Genomic DNA, 23,247 nt, shown 5'->3' on the forward strand with positions numbered 1-23,247 from the left:
AGCGCTGAGGGCAGACCAAAAACCCCGGTTTCCTTGCAGACGGGTGCTCCGTTCAACTCGTCAAGTGAAAGAGTAAAAAACAGCAGAGGGCGCTGTTTTTCCTTTTTATTTGGCGATGGGTTCCCAGCTGGCAGCCGTGTTAACCGCTAAGTGGTCAGATGGGTGGGCCGCGTGCATTTTCAGAGCATGTTTATTTCAATTATCAATCAGTCGATTGTGTTCCTGGCTTGGATCATTGGAACTAAGTCAACTAACCTAGTATACTTTAAGCTCCTAGTTGTTGATATCACAATGAAAACACATTTTTCCTTAAATGTTATATCGTCAATAAAATCGTAGCGTTTTGCCAATTATTTGGCCCCGGCCCCCACAGGTTGAGAATCGCTGAGTTCGACAGACCTTTTTTTCAGGTCCTGTCGCCAGAGGCAGCACATCAGTTCAGATACAGAGCAACTGTAGATAGAAAATCTAGGTACAGCTCAGGGTAGCAACAAGAAAACTATGAATGAAAAGAAAAAAAAAGGTAACTATAGCAATACAGTCTAACAGTAGAACCCAGTATCAGTGCAAACAACATAGAGTCAGTGTCAGTACAGTATTGTCCTCAGAATGGATATTGCTCCACAGCTCTTTGTGCCAGTACTGATTTCAAGAGCAGATCTTACTGTACTTATATAGTTCTTATATAGTATCACAGCGTGGCACTGATTTACTGGCAAATCTGATATTAACCCGTATTATTTATAACAGCTACCATAGCTATTTGTAAATGAAGAAATGTACTCTCTTACACAGTCCTTTTCAATTTCCTATTAGATATTGAAGAGTATTACAGGAAATAAGTGTGTGGGTGTACTGTGTGTATATATATATATATATATATATATATATATATATATATATATATATATATATATATATACACACGCACACACTCACACACACACACACACACACACACACACACACACACACTCACACTCACACTCACACTCACACTCACACTCACACTCACACTCACACTCTCACACACACACACACACACACACACACACACACACACAATTCTAATATTGTTGAACTGATTGTCAGCCAAAACCTCTCCCTGTTACTTATTTAAGCAAACTGAAGCAACATTCTTCGCACAACTGACCAAAAATGTTTTGTTTATAACTATTATGCCTGCAAAGTCTTTTGTGTCAAAAAAGAAGAATTTGCCATTATTTCATTTACAAGACTTGTATTATGTTATGGCAGCAAAGATGAACCAGATGGAAGTCCTTATGTGTGTGTGTTCTTTTTTTCTCCTTCGGTTCTTCACAGCGAAGCGGCTAAAGAAAGGAATGGCAACAGCCAAACAGAGACTTGGAAAGATTCTAAAGATCCATCGAAACGGAAAGCTCCTTCTGTAGCATGCAGTAAGACTGTCGTAAGACGCAAACTCGCCCTTCTTTAAAAAGCCAACGACTGACAAACAAACACAAACAAACTGAGAACCAGAGGGGGAACAGAACAGACAGAACGAAGAAGACGCAAAATCATGCATTTCTTTCCTCCGATTTCTAAGAAGAACATCACTTCAAATAGGTTTTTGCCTCTTACTTATACTTTATAACTTTCAGATATTAAAAGTGTACAGAACCTACTATAAATATTTTTTAAGAGAAACACGTCTCATTTTACTACAGCTGTCCGTTTATCAGGGGTTGCAAAAAAAAAAAGAAAGAGAAAATAAGAAAAAAAAACAGGAAGTTAGAAATACATTGCAGTCATTCCAAGACTTTGTGAAAGTATCCCTTGCATGTATTCAGTTGCATGTGCGCTCGGGGGTGGGGTGGGGGAGGGTCTGGGGGGGTAGGGGTGCTTACAGGTTAACTCCTACTATATATGGATGCAGCTTATCATTGCCACTCAACCATCTGTTGATTTATGATGAAATCATTTATACTCCCGCCGCGCGGCGCAGCGCGGCTCGCCAGCAAGAACTGAAGCTTCGAGTGTTAGGTTAGAGACTGAAGATCCATGTCTTGTCGGCGAGCGATTACTACAAATTACCGTATAAATATTGAGCTTTAGTATGATAGATAGATAACGATAACTTGTCCCCCCATTCTGATCCACTGGTCTCTGTATCACAGTCAGATACAGATGTTATTATAGGAAATGTGTAGGACATTTTTCAAAAATGTTTCCCAAGTAGGAAAAATAGCGAATGTGCAAGCTCACAGCGCGCCACGATGCGTCCCGTTGTGATCTTGTAGATCTGCTATGTTTGGTATTCGGCGTACAACAAAGTATATGGGCTTAAGTTGTTAACTGAACTTTCATCTTGTGTTTTTTTTGTTTTTGTCACACTTTTATTTGCAAAGCACTATCAGCGATCATATTTATTTATGTTAAGGATAGCACTCCAAAACGGCACTTATGAAAACAACAGCAAAGCACAAAGGACAGACTCTTCCCTGAGTACTGTCAGACCTAACAACGGATCACGCCGTTCGATCGTTTTTTTTCTTCTTTCTTCTTCTTCTGTCGAGGATGAAACATTTTCACCGTACGCAGTCCCATTCAATGTAAACCACGCCGTCGTCGAAACAAAGCGATTTTTCATCTTGGCCTAGCTGCTGAAATGGAATTTGGGGAAAACATTTGCAGTGGTGTCATTTTAATTGGGTCTTATGCAGCCGTTAACCCGTTGGATTTTAGATGCTCCTCTCTCACTGACATGAAGGGGACACAGTCAAGTCTGAATTGTGGACTAGGGGTGCGGTAGTTCTCTGAGCTTGTAGATTGGCTGTTTTCTGTATTTGTGCGCAACACCATTGTACGACAAAGTATTAAATAGGGCTTAAGTGGTTAATCCGACTAATCGTCTTAGTCAATTATAGAAAATCAATTAAAAAAAACGTCATTATCAAAAAACATGCTTCACCATTATTCGATTGATGGGAATAGAAATTGAGTAATTGCAAAGAAAATAATCAATAGTTGCAGCCCCATTGTGGACCCTTACAGGTCCATTTTTACACTCTCAGATTAAACTAACACTCCAGATTTGACTGTGTAGGATTGGTGAATCTCCAACACTAAACGGGGAGAGGATAGTGAATTATATTAATGATGATGATGATCATTATGATCATAATGATCATCATAATTATCATAATGATAAGCCTCATCCATGTCAGTTACTATGGTTACATGGGGATACTTTCTAGCTTCTCTTGCTTTCCCAGGCAACACCAGCATCATCATCGTCACATACAGGATGTAGAATGTAGCTTGTACATAGCCTTTCAAATTAATACTTTTTGTATCCTTTTTCCCTTAAGACTTAATTATACATTTGTACCAATTTTTGCTAATTATGAACAAATATATATATATATATGGATATATATAGTCTTGACTTTTGAATTTTGGAACCTTTTTTTTTAAGATAGCAGAGTTCCATTTTTAAGCATTTTTATTTTCCTGTTTGTTTTGTTCTCTTTGTTTTTGTTTAGTTTAAGACCGAGGTGTTGCCTGGAAAACAACGGAAGAAATAGTACATTTATCGTCATATGGCCTTACATACACAAAGCTAACTGTATTGTGATTCTGTTTGAACAAGAGACGAAGCTTTTGGGGGTGGGGGAGGGGGGGGGGGGGTAGAAAACAAAAGACAAACAAAAAAAAAACATGAAAACAAAACAAAAAAAGTAACCTTAACAAAGTTTCTATGACCAGCCTCTTGTTTGAGCTCTACTATCCTAAAGGGGGTTCAGAGTTATTTTACTAGCACCTTGTGAAGTGTTTCAGTGTCAGTGATGTAATTTATTAATGTTTGTAGCTTTTTTATACTTGTACAATTCTTAAGAGGTTTTTTTGTTTTGTTTTTGAATATTTCATCGACTTGTGAAAATGCCCTTATTAGCGAACTCCACTTGTTTTGTTTTGTTTTTGTGGGGCGGGTGTTACTGGGCCTCACTACGTTTTCACACACTAGGACGTCTGTTTGTGTTAGTATACCATTTTTTATATCCATCTTGTCAACACCCTGTCAATGTTAATCATGGTCAACATTTAAGATGTTACATATTATTATTATTATTGTTATTATTATTATTATTGTTAATATTACTATTAAGCAGCTATGTCAAAGGTTCCATCAATGACATTTTATTTTTTCAGAAAAGTTATGTACATTTTTAACACGGTTTTAATGTGCTATACTAAAATAGTGGTGTTTTAAGTCACACATGTATCATCATGAATCCACTTCTTCAAAAATTAGATCAAATATGTCAACAGGACATTTTCAGGTTCTTTCTTTTTTTTCTTTTTCTTTTTTTTTATTTGTACAAATACGTGTGATTCTTTGTGGTGGTTTATTTTTGTATGTCCAACCTTATTAAAAATGCATTTTTCACTGTGCCAGGGCAGTGAAGGAGAGCTGTTGTAGCTGTCTTCCCTTTCTGTATACTCTACAGGACTCATAGGTATTTACATAGATATCCCTTTTTTATTTTGTTTTTTGACCCAAATTTATATTTTTCTGTATTTAAACGGTTCTGTTCAAGGCAATGATGACTCACTTTTCTTTTCTTTTTTTCTTTGTTTTTTTTACACGGAGAAGTGGAGATAAAACTGGGATGAAACAAAGATTATTGTTGTTCAATGATGATAATGATTGTCAGCCTTGTTTACTTTTGCAATACAGTTAATGTGCAAAAAAAAACCTTATTTTGTAATGTATTCCTCTACCCATCACTGCTTATGTGAACATTTCTGTACAACTACGCCATACTGTAGTCATCACTAAAACATTTTGTTTTTCCTGATTCACACAGTACTGTCATGCTTTTGGAGAGACCATCATAACTCTAATTCAACAGTGAATGGCGTTGTCCGAAGGGATTCCAAAAACTGATTGTTCTCCTCCTCAAAAAAGGGGGTCGAGGCTGTGGGCCCCCCGAGCGGTTGAAGTCTTTTGGGGGCCCCCAGGACCTCCGAGGAACAGCCGAAGCTTTAGCCAAGCCGTTAATTAGACCCCCAGCCAAGGTCAACACCATTACAGCCATGTTAACATACAACCATCCTCTTCATCGATGGTTGCTGCTTGCGCCATTCCTATAGCTGCTCATTTACATTTCACATTGAAGCCTAAATTATATTCTGTAGTTCAATGTGTCGCTTGGAAATGACTGATCTACAGGCTAACAACGCGTTGACGCGTTGTTAGCTTGTAGATCAGTTCTCGCTTTCAAACAAGGCTGCCGTGATGTGGTCCATTATGAATTTATGAATGGATTATAAATTAGGCTTAACACACTTGGTTCACTGAAGACTGGAGTCTTCTTCTTTGACAGAGCGAAGTTACCAGATGTATTTATTGTTTTTAAGTTCAATTTAATATTGTTCAGTTTACTTTCATTAATGGTAGTGTTTCAGAGTTACAATCCAGATTTGATCTCATACAAAGTATATGTGACGCTTTGTTTAAGCAATTTCAAATCACTACCACTAGATGGCGTTAAAAATAGACTTTCCAATTGAAACGGAGAAAGGTTATATTTTATGGGCAATTGTTCTTTTTGGGGGGTTTATAATCCGTTACGCATATGTTATTTTATAATAATCTAACTGCAAGCCAGCAATCCATTATTCTGTATTTCAGTATATATGCAGATTAATTCCCTCTTAGTTAGGGCAATTAAATAAGACATTAGGTATTAGAAGTAGCTCTATATCTTGTCTTGAATAAAACATTTTTTTCCATATCAAGTACATTTCACACGTATTCAGCCTAAGTAATAAATGTTGACATTCCTTCTGGAAACAGTGAGTTTATTTGTTGTGTTTTCAGATGATTACACGCTTGTGTCCAATATTGACTTCTGTGTGTGTGTGTGTGTGTGTGTGTGTGTGTGTGTGTGTGTGTGTGTGTGTGTGTGTGTGTGTGTGTGTGTGTGTGTGTGTGTGTGGTTGCTGGGTGTTACTTTGGTGATTAGTGATTGGTTATTATTGCAGCTTATTGTGGTGAATGTATGAATCCATCCATGGATTAGATCATGTCACATTGTTTTGACAATAATACATCAGGATCTTATTGTTTGTAAGAAAATTATGCCTGTGAATATTTTTATTTAGCTAGGCAAACTTTGTATTGTTGTTGATCAGGTGTGCGTGCGTGCGTGCGTGCGTGCGTGCGTGCGTGCGTGTTTGTGTGTGTGTGTGTAAGTGTGTGTGCTTGTAATTGCTATACTTAGTTGTGAGCGCCTAATGTCTCCAAAGCAGAACTTGAGAAATAGACATTGTGAGGGCAAATTTCCTGGTGCTCACAAGAGAAAAGACTTTCTCGTGCGTCGATGTCACACACCAGAGAATAGCCGGTCTGAGCTTGTGGATTGGTCATCTTGTGGCTATTTTCAGCTATTTTCAATGCTATGTTCAAATTGGTATGTTCTCACAAGTATAGTAATACAAGTGTGTGTGTGTGTGTGTGTGTGTGTGTGTGTGTGTGTGTGTGTGTGTGTGTGTGTGTGTGTGTGTGTGTGTGTGTGTGTGTGTGTGTGTGTGTGTGTGTGTGTGTGTGTGTGTGTGTGTCACACACTAGTGAAGGGTTGTGACCCCGTTTCCACCCTGCTTAGCATCAAAGTGAGTTGTTATTGTTGGCTAATTGTTAACACCAGACTTGAAGTGTTCCCAACACCACTAAATGAAACAATCACATCATTTGTCCTCCCAGACACACAACATGAAAGGACATTTATGAAATTATTTGTGTGCAGCGTGACACACACACACACACACACACACACACACACACACACACACACACACACACACACACCAATCTGTGTTCAGATACATTTTACAACACTGTGACTGTCACAATATGTATTGGCAGTATGGGATTGTATATATATATATATATATATATATATATATATATATATATATATATACACTCGTGAAAATATGCCTTGCCTCCGTTTTTCACAATCATTAATGCTTTTTTGACAGGCTTGGTCTATGTGCATCTGGGCCGTTGCAGAAATGACCAGGCCTGCATTATTATTGTTATCATGATTCTTCTGAAAAGCCATCAGTGTTGGTGTGTCGTTCGATTTCTCTTCTTGCCATAATGTGTTTTGGAAGCACATTTCTCACTGGTGTGTCAGAGGCACTAGTGGTGCGGTTGGTCCCCGGGAAAGGGCAAGTGGGATCACAATTTAACCGTCAGTGTATTAACAACAATGCCTGCGGAGTGTTAGGGCCTAACTGCATTCACGGTCATTGTGCACCGGGGTTAGTGATCACAGATGTGAGTCCCCCCCCCCTGCCTTTGAACCGGCGCCCCCCTACCCACCCCTGCACACTGGTCTCACATGGGATTCCCCTGTGGTGGAGTGAAACGTGCCATGTGAAAGATGTCTTAATTACACAGGAATGTCAGGTTCAAGCTGTGTCTCTGTGTGGCCGCTCCGTGATGCAAACATTACCGTCGCACCGCTGCCATGTGAGAGACGTCTCAGCCACTTAAAACCCCATATATATATACTGTGTGACGAATAGCGGAAATATATGCCGATCTATACGCCCATATGACGCGTTGGCTTGTAGATCTGCTATTTTTGTGGAAATGCTGGAAAATGGTTTTGTCTTTGACGACGTGCCCAAAATTGGAAGGCCGGGTTTAAAGTGGTTAATTGTACAGGGGAATGCCAGGTCTAAGCTTCATCTTTGTGTGGCCGTTAAATGATGCAAGCATTATACTGTGACACAATTCCTGTCTGCCTGCCTGCCTGCCTGCCTGCCTGCCTGCCTAACTGCCTGCCTGCCTGTCTGTCTGTCTGTCTCTCTGTCTCTCTTCTTCACGCCAGTCTGCTGGATAACTGCCTTTTATCCGTTCCATTCTTCCTCGGTTCAGGGTTGTCTTCAGTAACAGACTGCTGGTATGGAGGTAGAAAGGTGTGTATATACAGTATACCTCACACTCTTCGGTTCCTGTGTGTTTGTGCTGCTGGTGATGAAAATGTTTCGATGCTCGGAGCTTGTTGTTTTGGGGAGGAAGTTGTTTGGGGGGCCGTTCCCACCGTTGGCTGACGTAGCCAACCAAGAGATGAACGGCTACGTCAGCCAACAGGAAGCCGTGTCAGTGGCAGCCATGATGAGCAGCATGGAGAAGCACAGTGGTTCTCAAACATTTTCGTGTCAACGACCCCCAAATTGAAATGTATTTGGCCGCGGACCCCCACCTGAAAATGTTTTGCGCCAGGGACCTCCAGAAGAGACGATTTGTGTAAAACAAAAAAGGGCAAAATGATTCATATGTTTTTATAGCAGAGCTTTTAGATCTGCTATTTTTGAATAGCAGAATAAGTATAAAATATGGTTAAAGTGGTTAAAATGATTGTGATGCTATTAACTAATTATGCTGGGGACCCCCTGGAACCACCCCAAGGACCCCTGGGGGTCCCCAGACCCTACTTTGAGAACCACTGCTCTGGGCTTTTTCAATGCCAGCTCAATACCTATCAGGTGTAGTGGAGGGGGAGTGCAACTTCTAAAAATAGGATTTAGGTTTTGGTCAAATGATTATCATCTTGAACCAGCATCTGTATCTGTATTCCAGGGGGGGTGGGGGGGGGGCAGCATTAGCCAAAAATAGCCCCTTACACCCCCAAAGCCCGCCAACATCACAAATGCAATATCTTTTGACTGTTAAAAACAATTCAGGTCAGATTTTTAATCAAATATTTGATACCTCAGGCGCCATGACAGTTGTTTTTTCCAAAAATAATGGAATAATTAAAATGAAAAAAATCGGACAAAACAAAAATAACATTTGAATTATTTAATTTGAAAATAAAATAATGAAATAGCTCAAATAGACGATCTACAAGCTCACAATGTATCACATTGCAATGCGTTGTGATTTTGTGGAAATGTGGATCTGTTGTTTTTGTCTTGTCTGGTCTTGTCTTGTCTTATCGTGTGTGTGTGTGTGTGTGTGTGTGTGTGTGCACGCACGCACGAGCGTGCGTGCGCGTGTCACATGGCCCAGGTTGAAAGTTGAAGGAGCGCACACAGAATATAGGCTGTATTGCGCTTGTCAAACAAAGCAGAGCCACTGTTGGGGACAAAGAGGAAACCGTGGACGGATGACGTGAGGAGTGTGAGCTCCACACACCTCGCTCTCTCTCTCTCTCCACACACAGGCTAACAAAGAGGTTACTGTGTTTCAAGGTGCTGTGTTGCTCTAACCTTTGGCAGGCCTGAACATTTGAACTGGAAAACAGTACTTCGTCCTTAATTTTTGGGGCCGCCCGTCAAGGGAGTGACTGTCATGACTCATGAGTGAAGTGAGAGCCCACCCAAATATCATTATTATTAATGTGAATACTGGAGCCTTGCAGCGTTCATTGACAAGGTGCTGCTGCTAACGTTAAAGTCCACATCTTATATCCATTGTCACACTAGAACACCAATATGCCACATGTTATGAGTATACTGTAGAGTCAATGTTAACAAAATGATTGATTGTATATATCAGTGGTTCTCAAACATTTTAATTTCAAGGACCTCCATAACTCATTTTGTACACTCTCATAGTTAAAGACCTGTAAGGGTCCATTTGGAACCCCCTTAAGGAACCCTGAGGGACCCCACTTTGAGAACCATTTGGTATATTATCCATTGTTTTAGTAATGCAGTAGAAATGTAATTCATTAGCTCAATGCTCTTTAGTTTTTGTATTAATATTTTTGGTCACTTTTCAACTGTAAGAAAATTATGGCATACGTGTATTTCCCCCCAAAGAAACTTCTCATTTTACTCATGTTTATGTAGCCTATTGTTTCCTCATTCACACAGTACAACTTTAGATTTCATAAACATATTGTTTGTGTGTGTGAGTATCGTCTGTTCCCAGGGAGCCACGTCAAATGGGTGACACGCGCTCGCGCCGTCCTCGGTGGGTAAATGTGATTTTGAACGCTGCCTGCCCCGGGATGAGAAAGACTTTGAACTCGTGTTGCCCTGTTGAAAAAGTCAAATGAGTGAGTAGTGTGTTTTACGCTGGGATGAAAGCGTCCCGACATAAACACCTATGATCTGAACCTCCTGACAGATCTTTGTAAACACAGAGTGAAGCGGGGCAACAGATGCGACATATTTAGCCTCGCAACACACAAATGCAAACATGTGGCGCTGCTGCGCCGCACGGGCCTACTGTGCCGTCAGTAAACACACTGCTCCAAAACGAAACCGTAAGGACGAATAAGAGTCACTTTAGCACTTTTAAAAAAAGGTAATTACTATTGACATAACCTACTAACCCTAAGCCAACAATAAAGGTCATATGCATTCACTGAACGAAGATAATCGAAATATAAGATACACGTGATGCTAGCAAATGCATTTAAATGCTGACATTATCGTAATGGAGCCTATTGCATTTCACCGGAAAATCCGCCATGTTTTTATTTATGTTATTTGACAGGAAGAAAGTCATGAGACTGCTCTGTAGGCCTATTCAAGTTAATGGGAGTGATTTGAGTATTAAATGCACGCATGGGTGGATATGACGTAGGCTAGTGATGCGCGGGTCGGGTTTTTTCATGACCCGCCCCGCCCCGCCCCGCGACGGACCTTAACCCGCCTCAACCCGCCCCGCGAACCCATATATAAATCTATGGATTAACCCGCCCCGCGACCCGCGATTTTTTTTTTATTCTGTAAAATCATGGTTAGAAAATAATGTATTCAAACTGTTTTATTGTTATTATTCTTATTCTTATTAGGAATAAAGACAAAACAAGAGCATGTGATTTTATTTATTTTTTTGCGTGTGAGAGCGGCTGACCCGCTCACCCGCAGCCCGCATAAAATTCTCCGAAATTCTGACTTGACCCACCCGCGCCGCGGGTTCAACCCGCGCATCACTAACGTAGGCCTATGCATTGCACACATTTGTAGTTTGTTAAAAACATCTTGTGTACCGGTACATAAGAAAAAAAGCTTTTTGTTAGGATCCTCTGACATTGTCGCAGCATTAAACAATAAAATAATTGGAAAAACAATCAAAGGACGACGTCTATATACAAAATCAGGGGTTCTCAAACTCTGGGTCGGGACCCCAAATGGGGTCACGGGAAGGTGACAGTGGGGGTCGCACATTGACTACTGAAAAAAAGGAAAACATATCCGTCCCATTAAGTCTGTTTGATTTATTTTAAAAAAATCATATGTTAATGCTTATTCTCATTTTCTTTTATTACGATTCTGGCAACACATATGTAGCCTAAACTGTATGCTTCAATTTACTAAATTGCACAGAAACATTTTTCATAGCTTTTGAATTACGTTGTTAAGACGTATCTGCAGGACTCAGAGCATTGTAAATATGTTCTCTAGTAAATATTCCTATTGAAAGGCTACCAATGTATGCTTTATTTTTTAAATATGCTTTATTTCAACTTTGAAATTGCACTATAAATCAAGTGTGTGGTCACCAAAAAATGTTGGTCCTTGTATACATTTTTTTTTAGAACACCGATATAGACGTTGTATTGTATATATGCAATATACAACATCTGTGTACAATACAATAGCAGCACACCAATGTTCCCGTCTAATGTTCCCATCTATATACAATATACCAATTATAGTTCATAAACCGTTCATTTATCCATTTGTAACTCGTTAAATGATGTTACTGTGTAACATCATTACACTTCATATTGTAGTAATGATTAGTGAGTATTATTATTGTTATGACTGTCATTGCTCGCATCAGAGAGGAACTGCTTTCATAGTGGATGTCATGGGAATAAATTGCATTCAGCTGGCACTGGGAGTCTCCCACAAGAACAATTACTCTGTTTACATACAGCAGTAAGGGATGGAAATTGCTTTTGAAAGCGCTCTTTAAGGTCATGGGTTTGTTGCTGCGCATAAGCCCAATATTTACGGGACTATTTAAAGGAAACTCAATGCCGTGCCACGCGTCAACAACCGCCTTGAAAAGGTTCCGCTGCACAAAAAAGGGCCCCGGTTTTTATTTTTTAGCCGTGCTGAAGCTGAACGCTCACCTAATTCCTCTTGAGAGGCTGAGAGACTGTGACAGGCCTTCTTCAGAGCAGAGGAACCAGCCACTTGAAGCAGGCGCTCCAGTCACTTAACGCCAAATAAACAAACAAACAACTCCTTCCCGCCATGAGCGAGCTTCCTCCCGGACTCAATTCACTGGAAGCTCGTGACACACCCGGAGCGTTTGTTTTGTGAGATGAATTCGCATTGGATTTAAACTGATATTTGTGTCATGAGTACATCCACACAGAAGGTGAATATTACGCGCCGATAAAGAGATATAATCATTTTTCGATAATTTCACAGAATTTTCAGCGCGAATAAAAACATCAACCTGTAATGATCCATGACCAAATTAATAGTTTGAACTGAAATATTCGCTGATTCATTTTCGTATTGGTTATTCGTCCCGCTCCCGGTGTGTAAGGATCTAACGGGTATCCTATACAACACTGGTTCTCAAAGTGGGGTCCAGGGACCCCCAGGGGTCCTTGAGGGGGCTCCAGGGGGTCCCCCGCAAAATGAGGAACCGTTTAAACACTTTAGCCCTGGTTTCTTTTTTTCGGTATTCAAAATCTACTCTTCGTCTGGCACAAAACCTTTTCAAATGGGGTCCGCGACCGTCAATTTTGGGGGTCCTTGACATGAAAATGTTTGAGAACCACCGCACGGTCTATTTACCGGTTGTGTCCAAAAAATTAAACCGCTCCTATGCGTGGTCATCTGTTGTTAATCATTCATCTTTCTATATGGGAACGGCCGCTGCATCATCACATCGCCCAGGCAGACGCTCTCCTCTCCCAAACAAACTCTCTGCTTTTCCTCCGTTGGGCCCAGATTGCACCAGTAAAGAAAAAAAAAAAGCTTGTGCGTTTCTCCAGGCTGTGTAACAGATACCATCTAAATCATTAGGCCTCATTCACTGCCATGTGGCACGCCGGGGTCTCGGGTTCCCCCGACCCCGGGGTCAAGCGGCTGAGAGCGCCCTGACCCCCAGCACTTCCTCCCGATATTAACAGGGTAGTTATGCAGTCAAAAGCCCTGATATAGAACATTGATTCGTTTCGATAATAGCCAATCAGGGGCGGCTGAGCGGCGCAGAGTGCTGCGATCCCCTCCAGGACGGGCCGGGCCCTTCATGTGGCTTCACTGACGGCATAATGACAGCAAACAGAGGAAACGTTAGGCCCCTCTGCCCGAAATTATGTGGTCTCATGCCTGCTGGCTGTAATGCATTCCTCTAACCCAGCTCAATTGGCTGCTTAAAACGGGGGGACAGATCCCAGCCAGCCTCCATTATGAAGATGAATGTTGTGCAGTTATCTTCCTCAGAGATGAATGTTGTGCAGTTATCTACTTTTTGCCTAAATGCCCGGCTCCCCTTCATTGATTTGTACTTGGTTTGCGCAACCAGTGGTGGAAGAGGTACTCCGATATTTTACTTAAAGTAAAAGTAGCAATACTTCAATGCTGCAAGTAACATTTCTGTATTCAAAAGTATTGTTATATATTTCGGTAATAGACCTTCTTCAGGCTTGAGTAAAAGTACAAAAGTATGGCATCAAAATATACTTAGAGTACCAAATGTCACGATTTGTTCCAAAAGTTTTCAAAATGTGTCAAAGTCTTTCGAAAATTGCAGATCTATAAAGCTCACAATGCCTATGTGAACTAAAGTTTTCAAAAGTCAATAGTACACTATTTGTGTCTGAGATGCTCTGTAGTGGAGTAGAAGTATAAATCCAAAAATTGAAAATCTAAAATACTCAATAAGGTAAAAGTAACTCAAATTTGTATTTAAGTACATCACTTGAGTAAATGCGCTTAGTTTACTATTTCAAGTAGGCCTATAAATGCCACTTGAAGTGGAGGCATTCAGTAGGAGAGAGGAGGGGCAGTTTGTCTGTGTTGTCATTACCGTGCAACCTCTGCACACCATGTAATCCAAGTGAGAAATCCTTCAAATGATTTTATCTTATTTATCGTGTGTGCGTGTGCGTGTGCGCGCGCGTGTGTGTGTGTGTGTGTGTACGCGCGCGCATGTTTATCAGAAGCCTTGTATTTTATTGGCTGTGTAATTTCCCCATAAACAGCCATTATTATCTACTGTAAAAGCCCACAAGGATAGATGGATATATCTCACTCATGTGAACTCACTACAAGGCTGCCTCTAATCCCTGGAGAAACCAATCACGAAAAACACATTTTTATTTAAATGAGGGCTACAGGGCTTAAAAGAAGTGTCACTTAATGATGGTGTAATTGATATGTTTTGTTAAAATAAGTGTTAAATATCTCTATATTTGGAGAGTAATCATTGCTATATAGGGTGTGTTCAGTAACAGGAGTCTCTCCAGCTCTTCAGTAAACCAAAATACATTTTCAGGTCAGGATACAGATTTGATCCAATCAGGAGAAAGATCCTATTTGGATCAAATTGGCAACCCACCTGAAACTTTATGTTCTTTATATTATCCTAAAGAACTGAAGAGTATCTGAATATAGAGCTATACCTTTTTAACTAAAGGACATCTGCACTCTTACATCTAACCAACTCAATATTAAATTGATTAATTGCAGCTGTGTGGCTTACATCATGGTTTACCAAGGACACCATGGCTTTTACCCGTGGTGGACAAAGTACTCAACCCCACTACACTACTCAATTCAGTCAAAGTAGATACTTTGGGAAAGTTGCTCTGTCAAATTTGTACTTGAATCAAAGTACCGGAGTACTTGCTTTGAAAAAGTATTCAAAAGTAATGCTTTCTTACGCTAAACTTGTAAGCTAAAGAAATCACCAATGCCCTGTACTGATAAGAGAAGTGAATTACCCAGAGTTACTTATCTTAGTTCGTACATTTTAATATTGATTGACATGCAGAATGAGGGTAAAGTTTCGTGTCCTCAAATTGAAACAAATATACAGTACTATACTACAAAGAAGGATCCATGTTTGAGAATACTTTTAAACATTGTGTTACACTTTACTAGACTTGTGTCAGGCCTACTCCACTAAGGGGGGAATGTGTGATTGTAGTAATCTGACCATGAATATGAAATAATAAAGTTGACTATGCCACTTAGGTTGAAGTCATGCCATACCATGGAACTTTTTCAGCTAAAAGTTATTTGGAAGAGTAGTAATAGTACCCCCAAAGATCACTGGTGCCAATAAATAAGTAAGTAAGAAAATACATAATTAAGTAATATTGTAAGGTAATAGCAGACCTACTGTTGCATTGAGCTTGCCTAGGGTGATGGCTTCTTTTGTCTTAAAGGAGTAGTTCACCCAAAAATGTACTTATTTTCTATCAATTGCACACCCCATGAAGCCTTGAATTCATTTTTTTGTGGCATTCCTAAGCTAATAATTTGATTCCTGTCTCCTAAGGGCTAATGTATCCGGTAGGAGACACAAAGTAGATTATTTGTGTCTCCTACCAGAAATACACCCAGTCATCAAATTATTGGCTTAGGAATGCGACAAAAACAAAAACAAATCCATGAATTCAAGGCTTCATGGGGTGTGCAATTGATAGAAAATAAGTAATGTTTTGGGTGAACTCCTTTAATTCACTTTGACTGTATTCTCTTTGTTTGGTAGACCTACTTGGTAATTTAATAAACCCCAAACAATTAAATACCCAGTATTTCTCTAGTTATCTCTTTTATTAATCTAAAGTGTGCTTGCTTAACATCTGGGGGCAACATCTAATCCAAAAGGGCAGCGAATTGAGACACAAAATGATGTCTTATTGTCAGGCACTCCCTAGAAAGTAGACACAAGGCAGATAATTGGTACACATACCCTAAACAGGCTTCAGGCGGGCTCTTTAAAATCATCCGGTCTCTCCCCTCTCCCCTCCCCCCACACCTGCTGCTGCAAGCAGACAGACAGACAGACAGACAGGTGTTTGAGAAACGAGCTCCATTATGTTTCAAAGTAAAAGAGAGTGAAACAAACAACTTGTAAAGTAACGTGATGAAAACGGCTGCGTCACGTGACATGTGTGTGACGGTTAATTATCTTAATGACAAACTGCTTGGACGTTTTCGTTTCCAACTGAGTTTATTCTCCAGGTGAGTTAGCTATACAGTTAGCTGTTAGCCTTAGCTTAGCATTAACATTCCCATGCAAAAGAAACTGAAATGAACAGACCATTAACAACTTATAGTTACACTCTCTAGACAGCAAACTGGACCTGCTGAGTTGGCTCCCGTTTTTTTTATCTCCCTCTAAACCAAATATTTTTTTGTCAAAAATAGCCTATCTACAAGCTCACAAAGTGCTGAGTTGTGAGCTTGTAGATCTGCTATTTTTGGCAAATGTTACTTCCAGAATAGGGTCCTGGGGTTCAAGTGGTTAAGTTGAGGTGCTTGAAGGTGATGTGTGTATGGGTCCTATATGCTTTTATAGCCTAAATAAATACACAATGTTTTGTTGGGGTGTCACAGCACCAAATAATATCCTTGGATGATACTTACAATGATTGTTTAATTGAAAGTGATATTGGAGCAATTGGTGTTACAACCATCTATTTCATCTCCATTTATTTCAAATATACCCTAGTCAGATTTATAGTTGTAGCTTTTTTATAACGTGTGCATGTTTAAAAATGGCACTGGATAGACAAAATAAAAATAAATCAATATGTGTAGGGAAGAGAAACATGTTGTTTACTACTACTATTTATTTGTTTGATGAAATGAAAGCATGAATGACTTCCAAGTTCCATGGTCTGCAAATGACGACAATAAAATTAATTGATTTTAGCAATGTTTCTGAGATGTAAGAAACATGATTTTACAACCCTTGTCACTGTTGAAGGACAAGTCATATACCTCCAATGTGGGTGTGCATATTTATATACTTTATATAAAGTACTCTGCTCAATCTAGGCATCATTGTCTGCTGTTATAATTTACAGTAATAAAAACATCAAATGTACTATATTCATGTAAATATTCAAAATATTTGAGAAATATAGAGGGTGTTCTTGCATACATACCCCTGCACAATGTAGAGTTTGAGCGTCAATATCTCATTTGGTATGTGAAATTACAAATAAAGCTGAGTACTTTGTTGACAGCCCTAAGTAGCTCTATGGTTGAATATCTGTCAACTATCCGATATAAAACTAACTTTATCACTCTCAACTATATCCAACCTACTCCGGACCAAAGGAGCCATGTACACAGGTTAGGTACGAGAGCCACGGTGACCCCAGACATCAACAGTGAGGAGTTTGACATCCTGGCAGTGGGAAGATGGCAACCAGGAGAATGATCATGACCAGGTGCCATTGACCCCGGGAGCTCCCAGTAGGCGAGGAAAGTACTGGCAAGCTAGCCAGATGTATGGAGGATGGCGATGACTGGAGACGCCTGCATGAGTTCCAAAGTTTGACCCTGGCCATCACTTACTCAACTGATGAAGTCAAGTAGAAGACGGCTCAAGGTAGGAACGTTGTGTTGTTTTTTTCTTGCGTTGCATGCTGTGTACTAATGTGATGCAATCTGTACTATTGCTGTCATTTTGGGACCCAATGACTGGCCGGCAATGAAACATGTTCAGTGACAGTTTCTGGCTCAGGAATTGCAGACTGATGTGAATCTACAGTGTGGTTCATGACTGGCTTGGTAGCAAAACCAATGTCGGTTTAGGCCTATTGCTCATGGCTATCATTCATTCTGTCTTTCTCTCGCTCTCTCTCTTGTGTTGTATCCTGTGCACTATTTCACAACAACCATGCGTGACATAAAATCTGTCAATTGTTTGAAATGTTTTGAAAAAAGTAATTCATAAATAATGACTATAATGATATGCCCAAAATAGGGACATAGGGACATGAGGTCCAAATGTTGCAGCAGTTTTGTCTCTGCTCTCCTGAAGATGATGCCAACGGTATCAGCCACTGCTGCTGCTGCTCACTATCAGGCCTTTAATCAGGAAAACATCCCTGGCTGTTTGTGAAGCTCAAATGTAGCGTGACGCCCGCTGGGACGCTCCCTGGGTGGGGTGTGTGTGTGTTGGGGGGCGGTAGGGGCCACATTGTCACCCTCTGTGTTTAATTGACCATGTATACTATCACCAAGATGTGAGCGATGACTGGAAGTATTGTCTGCACCGTGCAAACACTTGATGAGTGGCAAGGAAAACATCTGCTTTCCAAACGAGAAAAGAGGAGGCTGGCTGTCTGTCTGTCTGTCTGTCTGTCTGTGTGTCTGTGTCTGTGGCGGGAACAGGGTTCAAATCCACAAGGCTTCACTGTGACCCTTCCTGTTAATGGTTATTTGAAACCCAATGTTACTGCATTAGGTGTGCATACAGTAGTGAACCACCGTTCCCTGGGCGAACAGTTGGTGAAAATAGCTGATCTACAAGCCCACAACGTGTTGCACAAGAACACAGGAAATACTAGAGAACTATAGTATAGAGGCCTGGGGGACCTCAGTCAACAAAGTATATAGGGTTTTAAGTCTACCTTATACCGACTATAACAGTTGGTTGAATGTTACCTGCGTAAATGTGTACACATTTTCAGTACATTATTATTATTATGTTGTTTTATATTCTATCGTTTCTTGCGGAATATCTCCCACTAGCATTTCACTGCCTGTAGGCCTACCTCTATGAGTGAGTGACAAAATAAAAACCCTCTTGATTCTCTTAAAACATCACAAACCTTGCAAGGCATTGTCATGTGAAGGACATTGTTTTTTAAATAGGTACTTTACCTTAGTTAGTACACCACTTGAGAAATGCCATCACCGGGTCTAAGCTTGAGCGCATGTCAATTACAGCCACATTGTGCCGAGCCTCAGTGAGTAAATAAACAGTCTTAAACCAGCGGGGCAATCAAACTCCGCCACTTTTGTCTTATTGCTGACTGCAGGATGACACATGGAATCTGCATGGCAGCCCTCCCCTGCTATAAATAGTCATCAGCAATCAAACAAAATAAATGAACTGTCAGGGCAAAAGTATTTACAAGCAGGGCAAAGTTTTAAGTAATTATAAGTAAATTTGTTGCATTTCTGAGTAAGTGGTAGCAGATAGACGCTCAGTGGAGTGTGACCGGGCCTGATGTGGAGCGGTGAGGCCTGGACTGGTTCTGGTGGGAGTTTTGACTGTAAACTGTCAGAGCACCAGAACAAAAAGACCACTTCACAATCCCCGCCGCCACCGCATCTCAATGGCGAGGAACACTAAAGACATCTGCAGGACCATTACACACACTTAGCTGCACATCAAGGCACATTTTGGCCCGCTTTAAGCCGCTCCTCAACGAAACTCCCCCCCTCTCCTCGCCCGGGTATTTGTTGTCAGCTGCTAATTATCTGTTCCCCTTGGGCAATTTGAAGACGTCGCTTTTTTTTATTCTTTTCCCCCCCTGACCAAAAAAATGTTCCACTTGTCTCCAGTTGACCCACTGAATGGGGTTTGGTGGTTGTTTATGGAAAAATGCAAACTAGCATCTTGCCCATATGAAAAAATAAACTAAGCACCATAATGGAAAACTGATAAGCATGATTTCATCCCCTGCTCGTTTAACCCATTAAGACCGGGAACGCATCTGTGTGTCATTTTAAGATTTCTTTGGCTATTAAAAAATGGCAGATCTACAAGCTTGTCGCGTGGCACCGAGTGCCGCGCGACGAGCTTGTAGATCTACTTTTTTTTTTTAATCGTGAAAATGTGTGCAAATCTTTGAATATACATATATTTTTAAAGCGAACATTTGTAACTCAAATATTTGCTTCTGGGGGGTCCCTGGAACAAAATATTTTTAGATGGGGGTCTGCGGCCAAATACATATCATTTTGGGGGTCCTTGACATAAAAAGGTTTGAGAACCACTTAGGATTTAGAAGATATTTTGTAGAATCGGTCTCGGGTCTTAATGGGTTAAAAATGTTTGAAGAGCATTTCAGGCCATTTAGCGACGTAAGATGTTCACCATCCTCACCCCATATTTGCAAGAAGCCACATGACATGATTTATAGACAATCGAGTGATGATTTACATCTCGTTGGCCTCATTTATGTGGCCTCAGTGTGTGCATGCGTTTTGCAGTGGCAGCCCTGGTTGATTACAGAGGGGCTGGTGCTGCTATAACAATGCACACTGCATTCAGCGCAAACTCTTTATAATCAACGGCGCTATTTTCATGCATATCCCCATTTCAGATCTGTCATTTAGTACGTCTGTGGCAAACGGTCAACATCAACCCTTTGATGTGAATGCTTAACGGGGGATGTTAGCGGAGGTAAACAACAGCCAAGCAAAGCTTAGTGGCACACGGTTTCAATGCGCATCATGCAAACGTTCATGACGAGCACAAAGTGATGTCACCTGCACCATTATCTGTTGGCTGTACAAATTTGTGTCACAATAACTGCAAAAGGTTTGTTGCCTGCACAAACTTAAGTGTGTGTGTGTGTGTGTGTGTGTGTGTGCGCGCTCAAGCGCATGTGCGGGGAGCACACTTTCCAGTTAGAGGGCCATGTGGCGAACCCCCCCCCCCCCCTTAGAGTTCCTCAATGGGACAACACACGTATGACAGATAAGGAATGATTTGCTAAAAGCAAAACCTCAAAAATAAACAAACCATTAGGCTGTGTGTTGCATGGGGAGCGAGCAGCAGCAGCAGCAGCGGGCCCCGTTAGACCCTTCTAATTCAGGTGAATTGCAGACAAATTTCCCTCCCGGCTGGTACACTTCCAGCTGTAATAATACAGACAGCCGGGGCTGCAGAGTGGATGCATGGGCCGGAGAGCTGCCTGCACACTGTCCAGACCTGCCTTCTCCTCTGTAACACCTCACACTGCAGGCCTGACCCCTCTCTCTGTGTGTGTGTGTGTGTGTGTGTGTGTGTGTGTGTGTGTGTGTGTGTGTGTGTGTGTGTGTGTGTGTGTGTGTGTGTGTGTGTGTGTGTGTGTGTGTGTGTGTGTGTGTGGTGGAAAAAGTACTTAACGTAAAAGTATCAATACTGCAATGTTGGAATACTCTGTTACAATTAAAAGTGTGGAATTAAAAATGTACTTGAGTAAAAGTACAAAAGTATTGGTAACAAAATGTTCTTACGTACCAATAGTAGAAAGTACTCATTATGTAGAATGTCCCCATTTCAACAATGTTGAAACAATGCGATGCGACGCATAGTAACTAAAGTGTTCAAATAATTCATAATAATATAATATTTGCCTCTGAGATGTAGTGGAGTATAAGTAAAAGTACTGAAAATTGGAAATACTCCAGTAAAGACTAAAAAATTGTACAGTACTTGAGTAAATGTACTTAGTTACTTTCCACCACTCTCTCACTCACACACACACACTGTGTGTGTGGGCGTGCGTGCGTGCGTGCTTGTATGACTATACTTGTGAGGGCCAAAAGTCCCGGCAAGTGTAGTAGAATCTGAGAAACATTGTGAGGACAACGTTCCAAGAACAATTGTTGTTTTATGGTTAAAAACGTTTTTTTAGAGTTAGGCTTACAATTAGGAAAACGTTCAGGTTGGGGTTATTATTAGGATTAGTCATTTAGAGGTTAGGTTTTAGAGGTTAGTGTTGGCGTTATGCCTGATTTATACTTAGTTGCGACGTCGTGCAACGAAAAAAAGCCGCTCTACAAGCTCACAACACGTTGCAGCGTTGTGTTGTAGATCCGATATTTCCGGCTTCAGAGCTAGGGTTAAAAATGGCAAAATATATAAAAAATGTCATTCAGAAAATCGCGTGCTAAATGTTGACGTCCTCACAGGTATAGTAAATACAAACACGTGCGTGCCGTGCGTTACAGTTTCTCTTCCAGGCATGGCTAGAGGGGGAAAACGTGGGCCGAAGAGGGTTCTGGGGCGGACAGCAAGACAAAGAGAGGGAACGGGGCCATGTTTGCTTTACCAGGAGCCGTGTTTATTTTCTGTGTCTTTGGTTTCAAAGCATCGGGCACCAAACTGCAAAGGAAACCGAGAATGATTAAAATTAAAGTGCCGTGATTGAGCGCTGTTTTCCCAGCCTGTGGCACAAACATTTGCGAATTTGGGTCCTTTATAGGCACCCTAACGACCTGTTGGGGAACACTTCAAAACCCAAATGATGTGTTTCAGTAAATAAACTTCACAGAGATATGCCTCCGCATGGCACCCCGAGAAGCCCCAGTTATGTACCGTGCATTTAATGGCTCTGATGTTTGCCACAATGACGGAAAAACATTTGAAATTGTTCTTTCAACATCTTGACCGAGCGACATCTGAGGACGCCGTCACAACTCACGGCTCCCAGAGAATAAAGACCATTCATACTCTTGTCACATGATGTCGATGGCCGAAAATAGCAGAGCTACAAGCTCATGACGTGTCGCAATCCGTGACACGTTGTGAGCTTACATTAGTTGTATAGGTCGGCTTTTTCTAAAGATTTATTTTTGGGCTTTTATGCCTTTTATTGAGACACAGTTGAGGACAGTAGGCTGAGAGAGAGATGGGGCGTGACCTGGCTGCAGCAAAGGCCGTCGGGGTCGGGACTCGAACCAGCGACGCGCTGTCAGGCTACACTGAGCCTAGGTGCGTGTCCAGGCCTGTACAGAGGCTTTTTGGTGCATGACCCCCGCTCGCGACCCCGAGGGATGCATCAACGCGGCTGCCATGTTGTCTGTGTCAAGCCGTGCCTCCTAATGCATGTATGTCCCATGTATGTAGCTTACTGTACAGTATGTCTACCAGTGGCGTCGTTAGGGGTGGGCTTCGGTGGCTATAGCCACCAATGTTTTGTCCAAAGCCACCAATAAAAAAAAATTAAAAATTAAAAAATTAAAAGTTTTTTTTTTTTTTTTTAATTATATATCTATCACCCTAACCTAACCCTACCCCTAACCCTAAAACCGAAATAAAGTAACAAAAAACGGGGAAAAAAGCACCCTAATCCGCGAAATCCGCGAAAAAAATCGTGCGCGCGCGAACACATGCCCGTTGCCTGCGGGGCTAAGCCCCCGACCTAGTAGAGACCTAGCGACGCGTCTGATGTCTACAGTACTGTAGTTCTCAAACTTTTTCATGTCAAGGACCCCCTAAATGATATGTATCTGGCCGCAGACCCCATCTCAAATATCTTGTTCCATGGACCCCCCAGAAGCAAATATTTGAGTTAAAAATGTTCGCCTAGA

The 23,247-nt window shown here is 41.1% G+C and overlaps 1 protein-coding gene across 3 annotated transcripts in view; it reads left to right on the plus strand.

The window, feature by feature from the left end:
• The window catches only part of phf2 (PHD finger protein 2), a 49,899-nt gene extending 48,079 nt beyond the window's left edge, over positions 1–1,820 (plus strand). For all 3 annotated transcript variants that reach the window (XM_084062225.1, XM_084062227.1, XM_084062226.1), the window contains exon 23: positions 1,324–1,820. In XM_084062225.1, the coding sequence (XP_083918351.1) occupies positions 1,324–1,412 (89 nt within the window). In that variant the 3' untranslated portion in view covers positions 1,413–1,820. The remainder of the gene's footprint in view (positions 1–1,323) is intronic.
• Positions 1,821–23,247: the final 21,427 nt, after the last annotated feature.

This window comes from Gymnoscopelus microlampas (genome assembly GCF_963454915.1).
Source record: "Gymnoscopelus microlampas genome assembly, chromosome: 7".
Classification (NCBI taxonomy): domain Eukaryota; kingdom Metazoa; phylum Chordata; class Actinopteri; order Myctophiformes; family Myctophidae; genus Gymnoscopelus; species Gymnoscopelus microlampas.